Source organism: Callospermophilus lateralis, chromosome 2 (genome assembly GCF_048772815.1).
Source record: "Callospermophilus lateralis isolate mCalLat2 chromosome 2, mCalLat2.hap1, whole genome shotgun sequence".
Taxonomy (NCBI): Eukaryota; Metazoa; Chordata; class Mammalia; order Rodentia; family Sciuridae; genus Callospermophilus; species Callospermophilus lateralis.
The window spans coordinates 131177828-131191198 of record NC_135306.1 but is presented as its reverse complement, the minus strand read 5'-3'; the positions used below and the strand labels follow the sequence as shown (position 1 = coordinate 131191198).

General features: G+C 39.9%; 1 protein-coding gene across 2 annotated transcripts in view; it reads left to right on the top strand.

The window, feature by feature from the left end:
- Positions 1-12364, top strand: part of Panx1 (pannexin 1) — a 49561-nt gene extending 37197 nt beyond the window's left edge. The window contains exons 3-5 of one of the 2 annotated variants that reach the window (XM_076846515.1): positions 5189-5412; positions 6479-6980; positions 7668-12364. In XM_076846515.1, the coding sequence (XP_076702630.1) occupies positions 5189-5412; positions 6479-6980; positions 7668-7733 (792 nt within the window). In that variant the 3' untranslated portion in view covers positions 7734-12364. Of the gene's footprint in view, positions 1-5188; positions 5413-6478; positions 7129-7667 lie in introns of both variants that reach the window. The other variant, XM_076846514.1, reaches the window with a different exon arrangement.
- The last annotated feature ends 1007 nt before the right edge of the window (positions 12365-13371 follow it).

Sequence of the window (13371 nt, the reverse complement as noted above, 5' to 3'; positions counted from 1 at the left end):
TGAGCATTTTTTCATGTACTTGTTGATTGATTGTATGTCCTCCTCTGAGAAGTGTCTGTTCAGGTCCTTGGCCCATTTGTTGATTGGGTTACTTGTTATCTTATTGTTTATTTTTTTTTAGTTCTTTGTATATTCTGGATATTAGGGCTCTATCTAAAGTGTGAGGAGTAAAAATTTGTTCCCAGGATGTAGGCTCCCTATTTACCTCTCTTGTTGTTTCTTTTGCTGAGAAAAAACTTTTTAGTTTGAGTAAGTCCCATTTGTTGATTCTTGTTATTAACTCTTGTGCTATGGGTGTCCTATTGAGGAATTTGGAGCCCGACCCCACAATATGTAGATCGGAGCCAACTTTTTCTTCTATCAGACGCAGAGTCTCTGATTTGATATCAAGCTCCTTGATCCATTTTGAGTTAACTTTTGTGCATGGCGAGAGAAGGGGATTCAGTTTCATTTTGTTGCATATGGATTTCCAGTTTTCCCAGCACCATTTGTTGAAGATGCTATCCTTCCTCCATTGCATGCTTTTAGCCCCTTTATCAAATATAAGATAGTTGTAACTTTGTGGATTAGTCTCTGTGTCCTCTATTCTGTACCATTGGTGCCCCCGCCAGTTTTGGTACCAGTACCATGCTGTTTTTGTTACTATTGCTCTGTAGTATAGTTTGAAATCTGGTATCACTATGCCGCCTGATTCACACTTCCTGCTTAGAATTGCTTTTGCTATTCTGGGTCTTTTATTTTTCCATGTGAATTTCATGATTGCTTTATCTATTTCTACAAGAAATGCCATTGGGATTTTGATTGGTATTGCATTAAACCTATAGAGAACTTTTGGTAATATCGCCATTTTGATGATGTTAGTTCTGCCTATCCATGAACAGGGTATATTTTTCCATCTTCTAAGATCTTCTTCTATTTCTCTCTTTAGGGTTCTGTAGTTTTCATTGTATAAGTCTTTCACCTCTTTTGTTAGGTTGATTCCCAAGTATTTTATTTTTTTTTGAGGATATTGTGAATGGAGTGGTTTTCCTCATTTCCGTTTCAGAAGTTTTGTCACTGATATACAGACAGAGAAATGCAAATCAAAACCACCCTAAGATACCATCTCACTCCAGTAAGATTGGCAGCCATTATGAAGTCAAACAACAAGTGCTGGCGAGGATGTGGGGAAAAGGGTACACTTGTACATTGCTGGTGGGACTGCAAATTGGTGCGGCCAATTTGGAAAGCAGTATGGAGATTCCTGGGAAAGCTGGGAATGGAACCACCATTTGACCCAGCTATTGCCCTTCTCAGACTATTCCCTGAAGACCTTAAAAGAGCGTACTACAGGGATACTGACACATCGATGTTCATAGCAGCACAATTCACAATAGCTAGACTGTGGAACCAACTCAGATGCCCTTCAATAGATGAATGGATAAAAAAAATATGGCATTTATACACCATGGAGTATTACGCAGCACTAAAAAATGACAAAATCATGTAATTTGCAGGGAAATGGATGGCATTAGAGCAGATTATGCTAAGTGAAGCTAGCCAATCCCTAAAAAACAAATGCCAAATGTCTTCTTTGATATAATGAGAGCAACTAAGAACAGAGCAGGGAGGAAGAACAAGAGGAAAAGATTAACATTAAACAGAGACATGAGGTGGGAGGGAAAGGGAGAGAAAAGGGAAATTACATGGAAATGGAAGGAGACCCTCATTGTTATACAAAATTACATATAAGAGGTTGTGAGGGGAAAGGGAAAAAAGAACAAGGGAGAGAAATGAATTACAGTAGATGGGGTAGAGAGAGAAGATGGGAGGGGAGGGGAGGGGGGATAGTAGAGGATAGGAAAGGTAGCAGAATACAACAGTCACTAATATGGCATTATATAAAAATGTGGATGTGTAACCAATGTGATTCTGTAATCTATATTTGGGGTAAAAATGGGAGTTCATAACCCACTTGAATCTAATGTGTGAAATATGATATGTCAAGAGCTTTGTAATGTTTTGAACAACCAATAAAAAAAAAAATTAAAGAAAAAGAGATGCTGAGCATCTCAGACCTAACATGGAGTAGATGAAGCCTATGAACAAATCACTCTCAAAGCACTGCATGTCTTCTATGTTCCTTGTTTGGATGAAAGGATTCTAAAGACTATAATTTAATGCTTTCTGGATTTCTATTTCAGTTGAATTGATGTTACTGCCTTATTAAAGACTCACTGAAAGTTGGCTGTCTTATTTTTGGTGGGCAGGAAAGCAGTTTAGCTTGGGGAAAATCAGGAAATGGAGTATTCAACTACATTCCTAAGAGGTGATCAGGGTATAAGATGATTTAGGAAAAAGGAAAATACTCAATATGTAATACCTTTAAATATTTGTTTTTCTAATTACAGTAATCTTTTCTGAAGTGTTCATTGGTACTAATCATTGCATAGCTTGGGCATGTTAGAAAAATTGCCACAGACCATAAACAGTCACTTTTTAATTTAGGAGAACAGTTTGAGGTAAAATGCTGTTATTCAAATAGCTTTGAAACAAAAGTGACATACAAAACATTTCACAAGCCCAAGTTAGAAATAAATTTCCCTGTGGTTCCCAGAGGAAATGCCAGGCTTTCTTAGTTGTGAAAGCAGCACAGTCATGCAGTTCCATTTTTATACTAATGGACAACCATCAGAGTAGGCGGGGATTGAATGAGCATTGTTTCTCTTTAGAGTCAACTCTGAATTATGCAGCCAAAATTCAACTAATCGTAGCCTGCCACATATGACTTGGTGTACCCTTTGCAAGTTGGGTTAATAATTCTGAGAAACCCTATTCCATGCCAGAACCCCACAGTAATTCTGCCTTGGTGAGAGGGCTTTAGTTTCAGGGTCGTTTTGTTCATTTCCCCCTTTTTAGGGATTCCTAATGTGGGTCCTAATAGCATTGGGTGTTCATGAATGGGGACAGGAAAATAAATAACAGCTTTATTTTTCATTCACTTCTCACTAAAATTTAGCATTAAAAAATTGCATGTAGGTAACAACATATAGTAGTGTCACCACCAAAATCACAGGTACCCTGGAATATTGTTTATTCTTCACTGCTTTAAATGTATGATAGTTATTAGACCATCTAGTGGATCCTTCGTGTGTTTTTAAAATGTTTTGAAAACTTCACATGAATGTAATCCCATTTTCCCTGTGAATATATGTGTATTATTTATGCACTTAAAACATTTTAATTAACTTTTTAATTGGTGCATTATAATTATACATAATAGTAGAATTCATTCTGACATATTCCTACACATACATAATATAATTTGGTCAGTTCTGTTCCCCAGCACCTCCCCTATCCCTCCTTACCTCCCTCCCTCTGGTCTTCCTCCTCTAATCTACTGATCTCCTTTTTGTTAAAAAAAAAAAAAAAAAATTGTTTCCATGAAACAATGACTGAGGAACTTTCACAAAACCAAGGACAGCCAGGAGACAGGACAACTAACTACTTTGGGTGCTGGCACTGTGTCTTGGGACAGAAAGAGGACAATGATGGAAAAACTGTGAAATCCAGATGAAAGTCAGGACCATGGTTCACAGTGGTGTGCCAATATCCATTTCTTACAGGGGGAGTGGTGAGGAGGTCGTGGGAACTATACTGTCTTCTGTGCAGCTGCAGTTAGTGAGAGCTGTCGGGTGGGCTCTGATGGCCACTCCCACAGATGCTGGGGTGGGGGTTTGCATCATCTCAAGGCCATCATGGCCTCTTCCAGGTACCACTCCAAAGAACTGTGGAGACAGGCCACTCCAAAGGTAAGGAGAGTTTTTCCAGAGAAGTAAATTGAAGTAGAGTATATTGGGGTGCAAAAGGCATGGTTCTAGGGTGAGAGGTATTACCAGCTTACCAGCTTTGGGATCTGGGGCCAGAAACTGCTCTGAGCTTCCTCTCTTCCTTTGGGCAATGGAGCAATCCATATAGCTCTGCTAGGGTCATTGTGAGAGCTAAAAGTAACCACCCACCTGGCTAGCCCTTCTGTTGGTTTTGGTGTATTTGATGTATTTGCCTATTACATGCCAGGTCCCATGTGAAGCATTTTTCATAAGTGATCTGATTTAATCTTCCCCACATCCATATTCATGTCCATTTCATGAGGAGTGACACTGAGAGTTAGAGGCTTAGTGACCTCACTGTTCCTGAACACAAAGCTGAGTTTCAGTCAGGCTCAATGCTAGCTGTGGTCAGATCTTCCTTAGCCTTCCTTCTCTGGCAGGCCAGGCTCCAAGTCGCCCCTCACATTTGTTGACTCCAAATCCCCTCTCCTCTGTTTTATGTGTACCTCATATCCAGAAGCCCTCTTCTCAATTCTGTTGCCCGTAGTAGTTGGCTTCTCTGGACTTCAGGTTGTTCAACTGTAAAATGAGGGGGCTGGATTGTTGGATCTTCCTGGTTTGTTCTAGCACTAATGGTTCCTTCCATTTCTGTGAATTTGCACTGCTTTTTCCAGCTGTCTTATTGAGATAATCACTGAAGCCAGAATTTTTCTAATTTGTTTTGGGTGAAGTTAGGTGTTTCTTTGACATTTTACCAGATTCCAGAGAGTAAAGAAAATCAGAGTTTTAATCCTTAGTTGCTTCTTAAACCTATAATAAATGATTTTTCAAAAAAACCCAGCAGTCTGTTATGACACTCACTTGTTTTGTTTTTTTTTTTTTAGAGAGCGAGAGAGAGAGAGAATTTTAATATTTATTTTTTAGTTTTCGGCGGACACAACATCTTTGTATGTGGTGCTGAGGATCGAACCCGGGCCGCACGCATGGCAGGCGAGTGTGCTACCGCTTGAGCCACATCCCCAGCCCTCACTTGTTTTTTTAATTGGAATTTTTTTTTTTTCCAGAGATTGATCTTTAGGGAGTGATTTTATTTATTTTTTTCTTTTCCTTCTGTGATTAGAAAGAAAATACTGTGTCACATTGTTGTTGGCTATTTCAAATTAATATCTGTCAAATTAAGTTTTGGTTACATTTTGCCTGGACAGGTGCATTTAGCCATAAGCAATTGTCACTAAGTAATAAGCGCAGTTTCCATAAGTGACAGGGGCATGCACATTTGTCTAAAAATGAGAAGAAGTGAGCCACACATAGCAGATTAGGTGAGTGTTACTACCAGGCAGGGGCCTGTTAAGCCCATGTTTTGCTCTCTTGTTTTTCAGTTTTTCCCCTACATCCTGTTACTATTTGCCATCCTCCTGTACCTGCCCACGTTGTTCTGGCGTTTCACAGCTGCTCCTCATCTTTGCTCAGACTTGAAGTTCATCATGGAAGAACTTGACAAAGTTTACAACCGAGCAATTAAGGCTGCAAGGAGTGCACGTGACCTGGATCTCAGAGATGGTGCCTGCCCGGTTCCAGGTGTTAATGAGAACATAGGGCAAAGGTAACTTAGCCCCTAGCAGGTAGCTCAACAGGTTCAGTAGTACTCATTCTCTGCCTTTCTCCTGCCAGTCTGCCCCTAGAGTGCCCACTGCTTGTAAATGGAAGGGGAGAGGCGTCATCCACCCAGTGTTCAGCCTATGGGAGCCAAAAACACCCACTCTCCCGAAAGTGTATCCACCCATATGTTCCTAACATCTATCCTATCAAGACACCATCCTTATTAAGTAAAATTTCAGCATCTCCTTTTTATATGCAGTTCTCACAGGGGCAGCCGATGAAGGTACTGTATACAGCTTCCTCTGTGGAAAAACACAGAGGATTTTGAGAATCAAACTTAGAGAAAGAATTGTGAAAGAAATGGAAAAAAAAGTTGGTAGTGCCTTGTCTTCTTGTATTCTTCCTCTAGTTCTTGTTATTAATAGTAACGATAATAGCTATACTTTTTTTTTTGAATACTTAGTATATTCCAGACACTGTGTTGTGGTCTTTGAGTACATTTTCTCATGTAACTTTCAGAACAACATTTTTAACTAAGTGCATTTATTTACTCCACTTACCTATTTTTTCCAGATAAAAGCACTGTCCCAATAGCTGTAAGTGAGACAGCTGGGCTCAGAACCATCTCAGTTGGGTCCCACAGGCCTGTGCCCGCAAGTGTCTCCAGACCTTCTCTGCTTAAGGCTTATGTGTTGCAGTTGAGCTGAACATTTCTTTAACTTATTTTGTGGAATAATGAATTCTGTGAAAAAATTGTAGTTAACCAAAGCAGTAGTTCCTACTTAGGAACTGATTATTTAACAGACAATTAAGTTCCAGTATTATTCTAAGAATTTCTGAGTACTAACTCAATTAACTAGACTTTCTTTAAAATATTAAGAGGAAAGATATTTTGTTATTTCTTTTCTTACTCCCACTTTTTCAACTTGAATGTTATTCCTTACTACCCTGATAAAGTGATAGGTAGAGAAGTATGGGTGTTTGAAATTTTTAGTGACATTGTTGGATGTTTTTATGTCTTTAATATTTGAGTATCTAAATTATCTTCATTTGTTTCCTTTTCTTTTTAGTTTGTGGGAAATATCTGAAAGCCATTTCAAGTACCCAATTGTGGAACAGTACTTGAAGACAAAGAAAAACTCCAGTAATTTGATTGTCAAGTACATTGGCTGCCGGCTGATAACACTCACTGTCATACTGTTAGCATGCATGTACCTGGGGTATTACTTCAGCCTGTCCTCACTCTCAGATGAGTTTGTGTGCAGCATCAAATCAGGGATCCTGAGAAATGACAGCACTGTCCCCGATCAGTTTCAGTGCAAGCTCATCGCAGTCGGCATCTTCCAGTTGCTCAGCTTCATTAACCTTATGGTGTATGTGCTGCTGGCCCCTGTGGTTGTTTATACACTGTTTGTTCCATTGCGACAGAAGACAGATGTTCTCAAGGTGTACGAAATCCTGCCCACGTTTGATGTTCTGCATTTCAAGTCTGAAGGGTACAACGACTTGAGCCTCTACAATCTTTTCTTGGAGGAGAATATAAGTGAACTCAAGTCATACAAGTGTCTTAAGGTACTGGAGAATATTAAAAGCAGTGGTCAGGGGATCGACCCAATGCTACTGCTGACTAACCTTGGCATGATCAAGATGGATATTGTGGATGGCAAATCTCCCATGTCGGCAGAGACCAAGGGAGAAGCCCAGATGGCAGAGCTCAAAGGTAGGGTTGACTCTCAGGGCAGAGGCTGTGGAGCCACAGCGTACTCTGCAGCAGCCCGTTATGAATATTGACCATCTTTACCCCATCTGTCATCTGAACCATCATTGTCCTATTATGGTCCCTGGGGAGTCTAGGACTGGAAGGGAGAGGGAATGAATTGGTGCCACCCCAAATTTCCAAAGATGATCACTTTGTGCTTTTTCTGGTTTTTCTGTCTTCCTTCTCTGACTCTCTCTCTCTGTGTCTCATATTCTGCCTGCTGCCCCAGTACCCCTCCTTATTGTCTTTCTTGCTTTTATTTGTCTTGTCTTATTGGAGTTTGTCTCTGTACCTCTGACCCATTTGTTGTTCTCCAATTTTTTCTTTTAAAAGGAACCAAGAGAGTTATTGATTCAGTTGTTGCCTTGACCTAACTCACTGCTTTGAAATTACGCTAAGGAGTAAAAACCAAGTAGATAAAAAGGATCTTTTAGAAGTTACTTAGTATTGATACTTCTTGCTACATGCCTTTCATAAATATTTGCTTTCAATTTTGACAGATTTGGACATACACAGTGAAACTAAAACAAGTAATGGAGAGAAGAATGCTCGACAGAGACTTCTAAATTCTTCTTGCTGATGATTTTGTTCTTGAACTACCAATCTGTGACTTCTGTGACATGAATTCATTTTGGCTAAAGCACCCTGGTCGGGTTTACAGCTGATCTGTGGTAAACGAATGGGTCGTGGTAGAGAGATTGAGCTTGTCTTACCGAGGAACATAATGGGCAGCAAGATATTATGAAGAATGGATTGTGACTTTCTTATGAGAAGCAACATGAAGATTGCAAACTCTAGCACTATACATGTGTTAAGTCTTCATCAGTGAAAAGAGGAAGGATTAGTAAGAGCAGTGAAGAGCCATCAGAGCTTCGGAAAAACAGCTTTCAGTACCCATGCTACCACAAGACCGAGAGCTACTAGAAAGCGGGCACTTTGGGAGGTTTGTTTTATGAAATGATAATAAACATGTCAGAATACAAGTTAATATGAATCTTCTTACATGCCCTTACTGACTTGGACAAGAAAAGCCTTCACTGGCTAATTGAGGGCCACTAGGTTGACCTGAGCCCGGCAGGGTCCTCAGCTGGGTATAGGTCTGGTGTCTTGGCTCTCATCCACTTGATCCGTCTCCACAGTTCCTCGTCAGCCTTGGCCAGATGTGGCCCTCTCACCACTGTGGGTTTCCCTCTGCTGTGAAGGGCAGCGGGCCCAAGTGCTCATCTGGCTGAAAACTTAGTTAATGAGATAGATTATAAAGGGTGCTCAGTTAATACCACAGTGACCTCAGTTCAAGAAAAAAGGCTTTGGAAGAGAGCCCAAAGGACAAATCTGAGATTATAGAAGAAGCAAATTCAGTCACTTTCAAAGAGGTTATCTACAGGGCGTTGTCAAACACATCTAAAACAGAATTCTGCTCAAATATTATCAGAACACAGGAATGTTTACAGTCAAGGACACTTGGCCTAATATGATTAGAGCACATAAATGACATTTGACATATGGTGTTCTTGGAGCCAGCAGTGTATTTTATTTGTATTTAAGCACAGCTTCTAAAAATGTATTTTCACTCATACTATGTCAGAATTGAGACTTTTTGAGAAGAACATCCTAGTATTGATGGAAAATTGTAACATAAATGTTACAAATGGTTGAATAAGAATGGACACAGTATTTCATAAATATTTAAGGCTAACTCATAAATGTTAAAAAAAACTTCACATTTCTGCCATGTAAATATATTGTATGTTCCCATTTTATACACAAAAATCTCTAATCTTTGGTTCTTCCAATTTAATTCTTACAAAGTTAATACATGGCTTACACGAGTAATCCTCAGGAAGCTCAGAGTTTACTTTTGGCCCTCGAGGAGAGTTGTTTACCTAATCTGATAGCATTCTGGTGAAGAACAGAAGTTGTATAAGCTGCTATCTGCCTTTCAGAATATACAGAAAAGCAGATTTTATTTGTACTTCTGTGACAGTTTCTGAAGAGGACGGCTAATGACACAAAATATCAAGGATGCAATCAGTGCTTTAAATTATTGTCCATTGCATGATATTTATTACTCTTAAATTATAGTGTGACTTAGAAATGGCAGTAACCTAAGTCACTGATTTTGCTACTTTTATATTGTTGTATCTGAGATAATCTACCACAATTCTCTGCTTTCTTTATTGAAAATTTGAAAAGATTTTTTAAATATATTTTTCTAAGTTATGATTTTTTTTCAGAAGCTGCATCTTCCCTGTGGACTACCCCTAATTTGTATTTTGAAATGGTAAAAATGGATATTTTGGGAAACTAGGAACTCTCCAAGTCCTACCACGTATAATCCTTTCATCAGAGTTCAAATAATTGGGGGCCTTGACCTCTGCTTCACTTAATTTTCCCAGTCTCACTTTCTGAATTCCAGTAGGACCTGCAGTATCCCAGGAGTCAACCAGGCACTTAGCCATGCAGATACAAATAGGAAGGACCCATGTTGGGAGACTTGAGAATCTCATAAAAGGCTACAGACTGAGGCAGGTACTAAGAAGAGAAATATCACCCACAATAAAAGCCCTGCTAGAAAATTATCAAACGCTCCATGTTCTTGGGAGACACCATATTGTCTCTCCCCCAACCCCACCTGCCCCCACATAGCTGATGTTAAGAATATAGTTATAATTTTTCCTAGAGGCAGATGAACCTCTTAATAGTCACAAAACCTCTAGGTCGACGTTTGGGCAAAACAATATCATAGATTGTGGTTTTGAACAATTGCCCTCTCTACCTTCCTTCAGGGGAGCAGGGAGAAAAGCTGTGGAGTAGTTGATGATGAGCAATAGCCATAGCTCTGAAAAGTTGGTGTGGATACTTGGCGACATATCTTGGCCTTGAAAGTTAATTCTTCCAACCACTGAATTGTTGGCTTGGCGGACCGCTTTTGGGAGCCCATCTCTGAGGGCGAGGAGGAATGTATTCATCAGCACTCACTGCTTTATGAAGGACACACACAGACCCTTAATGGCCACTCCAGGACTGCTGACTTGGTTTCTGGCTCATGTCTCCCTCGGGAACTACTGTGAAGCTGCTGAACCGACTCACAACAATAGTGTGGCAGCTGGGACCAGCACAGATATTCCTAAAACAGTGTTCCAGCACACCTTTAATTTTATCAAGCAACAGGCAGAGGCTTCTAATATAGAGGTTCTTAAACTATGGGGGGCTATAAACTCCTTTGCAAATATTTTTAAAGCTACAGACCCTCTCATACAGACACCAAAAATTCTATATATGCTTCTACATCATTTGAAACATAACTCCAAGAGGATCTTACCTGTGTATCTGAGGAGAAGCAACTGTGGCCTAATGGAAGAGCCAGCCCCTTGTAGACAATAGGGCTCCTCTGCTCTTGAGGACCCTACTTCTGAATCAGGCCTCAGATGTGGGTTTGCTTAATTAAATCTTATTTGTGTATTTTTAAGTAACTGCCTTCATTTACTAGAGTTAGTCCAAAAAAAGTCAGTAAAAGAGTGAATGGAGCAGCAGCGGGCCTGGAGTGAGCAGGCCGCTCTGTTGACTGCTGTTTTTTCCAAGTCACGAGGCTAATGCCTGTTGTCTTCTTTAAGTCATTGTCCCATCCAGCCTCACCCAGGTGTGGAGAGGGTGGACATAGCATGGATAAAATGTGTCGTCCTTCTTCAGAGATGTGCTGTGAGAAAGCTAGAAACTTCCATCTGTGTGGTGGGTCTGGTTTGCACATTTATGCTTTGTGTGTGGAAACTCCATTTATTACATACCCTTTCCCATCCAGAGTGAGCTGAGGTGGCCTTTGTTCCTGTGAAAATCTGAGAAACAGATTGTTACACACCTTTCCTTTCTAAAAGCCTTTGGGTTTGGTTTATTTTGCTTATGTCAGTCTAGGTTAAATAGGAGATCTATGGGGGTGTGGGGATTATCTACCGCTGTATCACCACAAGTTCCTGAAATAGTGACTCATACATAATAGTTATCCTATAAATACTTGTTGAATAAATGAGCAAACTAACTGTGAGAACCAACCCTAGTTTGTTGACGACTAGTAATGTATTTTTAAAGGCATATGGTCCTCTGCAAGAGACAGGAGGGAGGGCAGGCTCATTTAACCTCTTGGTAAAGAGAAGTATTTCTGCAAATGACTAGCTCTCCACTGTAAGCACTGATAGTTCTAGCTTATTATTGTGGAGTGAGTCATGACCACTTTCCAAGTTCAGTACAAGTTTGATATTATCTTGCAGTGATTAGAGAAAATGAAGTTTTAAAAGTCCTGGTCTTAGTGAGTCTCCAGAATAAGTCTCTTAAAAGGAGATGTGGATTGAAATTTGCAATTACCAGTAATAGAGGTTTTACCTGAGGGTGAGGTTTTATCTGGGCAGTCGCTGGCATTTGACCCTATTTCTCATATTAACAGTGAACCCTTTTTAAAAGATTGACAAAGATGTTATCATGTTGTGGAATGTGATAGATGTTAATTCGTGATTGGTTTTGCTACCTGCTTATTAAATGTATTGTGTTTCTGGGTCCCCCTTAGCTGTAAAAATACTTTGTCACTAAAGCATGCAATTTGAGCAGTCATTATTCTTCAGGTTCCATAAAGTTAAAGTTTCTCACGTATTGAAGAGTCTTCCTTTTCCCCTGCCCATCAGAGGAGAAAAATCCTTGTAGGATTCTACAGTGTCATTAGTGTCCCCTACACAAACTGAAACAATCAGCTCCTCTTTCACAAGTTGACTTCTTTAAATCACCACAATTACAATTTAATGGCTTTCAGTAGAGTGATGCTGATTGTGCAAGTTAAATTCTTTTCAGTGGCTGAATTTCTTCAGAACTTCTGAAGAAAAAAATACGCACTTTTGCTGTGTCATTTGGTAAGAATGCTGCCAACTGATGAAGAACAATTTGAAAATTAAGATCATGAATTTTATTCCATGAATATCTGAAGATGAGAACAAATGATGTGTTAGAAAATGATTATTCTTGAAAACACAGGAATTTTGAAAGTGGTGCATTTTGTTGGCTGTCCCTGTTATATTTCATATCTCCATGTAAGTCACTCAGCCAAGCTCTGCATCTGACCAGGCTGACTTCCATGTAAAGAGGGTTGGAAGCCGAGAGTTTAAGCTGGTGTGAGACAAAGGTGAAACAATGTTTTAATTCTGCACTGTGGTGTCCCCCCCCAAATAAAACTTCTCTAAGTAATAAAAAGTGTCTTAATGTTTCTTGCCTTATCCCCCCCAAAAAAACCAAAGGCAGAATATTCTCTCTGGTATGCGGATGCTAATACAATAAGGGGGGCAGGGCGGGGGAGAATAGAAATTCACTGGATTAGACAAAGGGGAATGAAGGCAAGGGAGGGGGGATGTGATAGGAGAGGCAGTAGAATAAATTGGACATAACTTTCCTATGTTCATATATGAATACATAACCAATGTAACTCCACATCACGTACAACCACAAGAATGGGAAGTTAACTCCATGTATGTATAACATGTCAAAAAATGCACTCTACTGTCATGTATATCTAAAAAGAACCAAAAAAAAATTAAAAATGAATAGACAAAATTCTTGCTTTCCCTTTAGTAGTCACTTCATGGAAGGTGTAATAAGACATCAGGTATGAAATGTCTTGAAGCTCCCTCCCCGCTGGCTGGCTGCATAAAATTGAGTAGGCTCCATGGAATTTGTTAAAATCCAGCTGGCAATAACTAAAGGAAGAAAGTGCTTGATTAAAGGCCCATAGACTCTGGAGTATCTTAAGCAGAAATCACATGCATTCTGAGAGTTCTTTGCCTGAGTTCGGGAAGGAAGGAACAGGGACCATATGCGGATAAATGGGTGATCCTGCCCACCTTTTACTGTAATAAACCAGAGCCATGCCATGCACCAGAGCATAGTACAGTGCCTCACATATACTAAGCACTCCATAAATACTACTAGCTTCGGTTATCCTCAGTACTCCCTGCTCCCCAGCTGTTCCTCAGGGGGCCATCCCCAGGAACCTTGGATGTTATATTCATTTTCTATTGCTTCATAACAAATTGATGCAAACTTAGTAGTTAAAAGCAACACAGCCTATTATCTTGTGGTATTCTGGGTTAAGAATTTGGACAAAGCCTAGCTGGTCTTTTACTCAAGGTCTCACGGGTCACAATCAAGACGTGGACAGGTTGTAGTCTCATC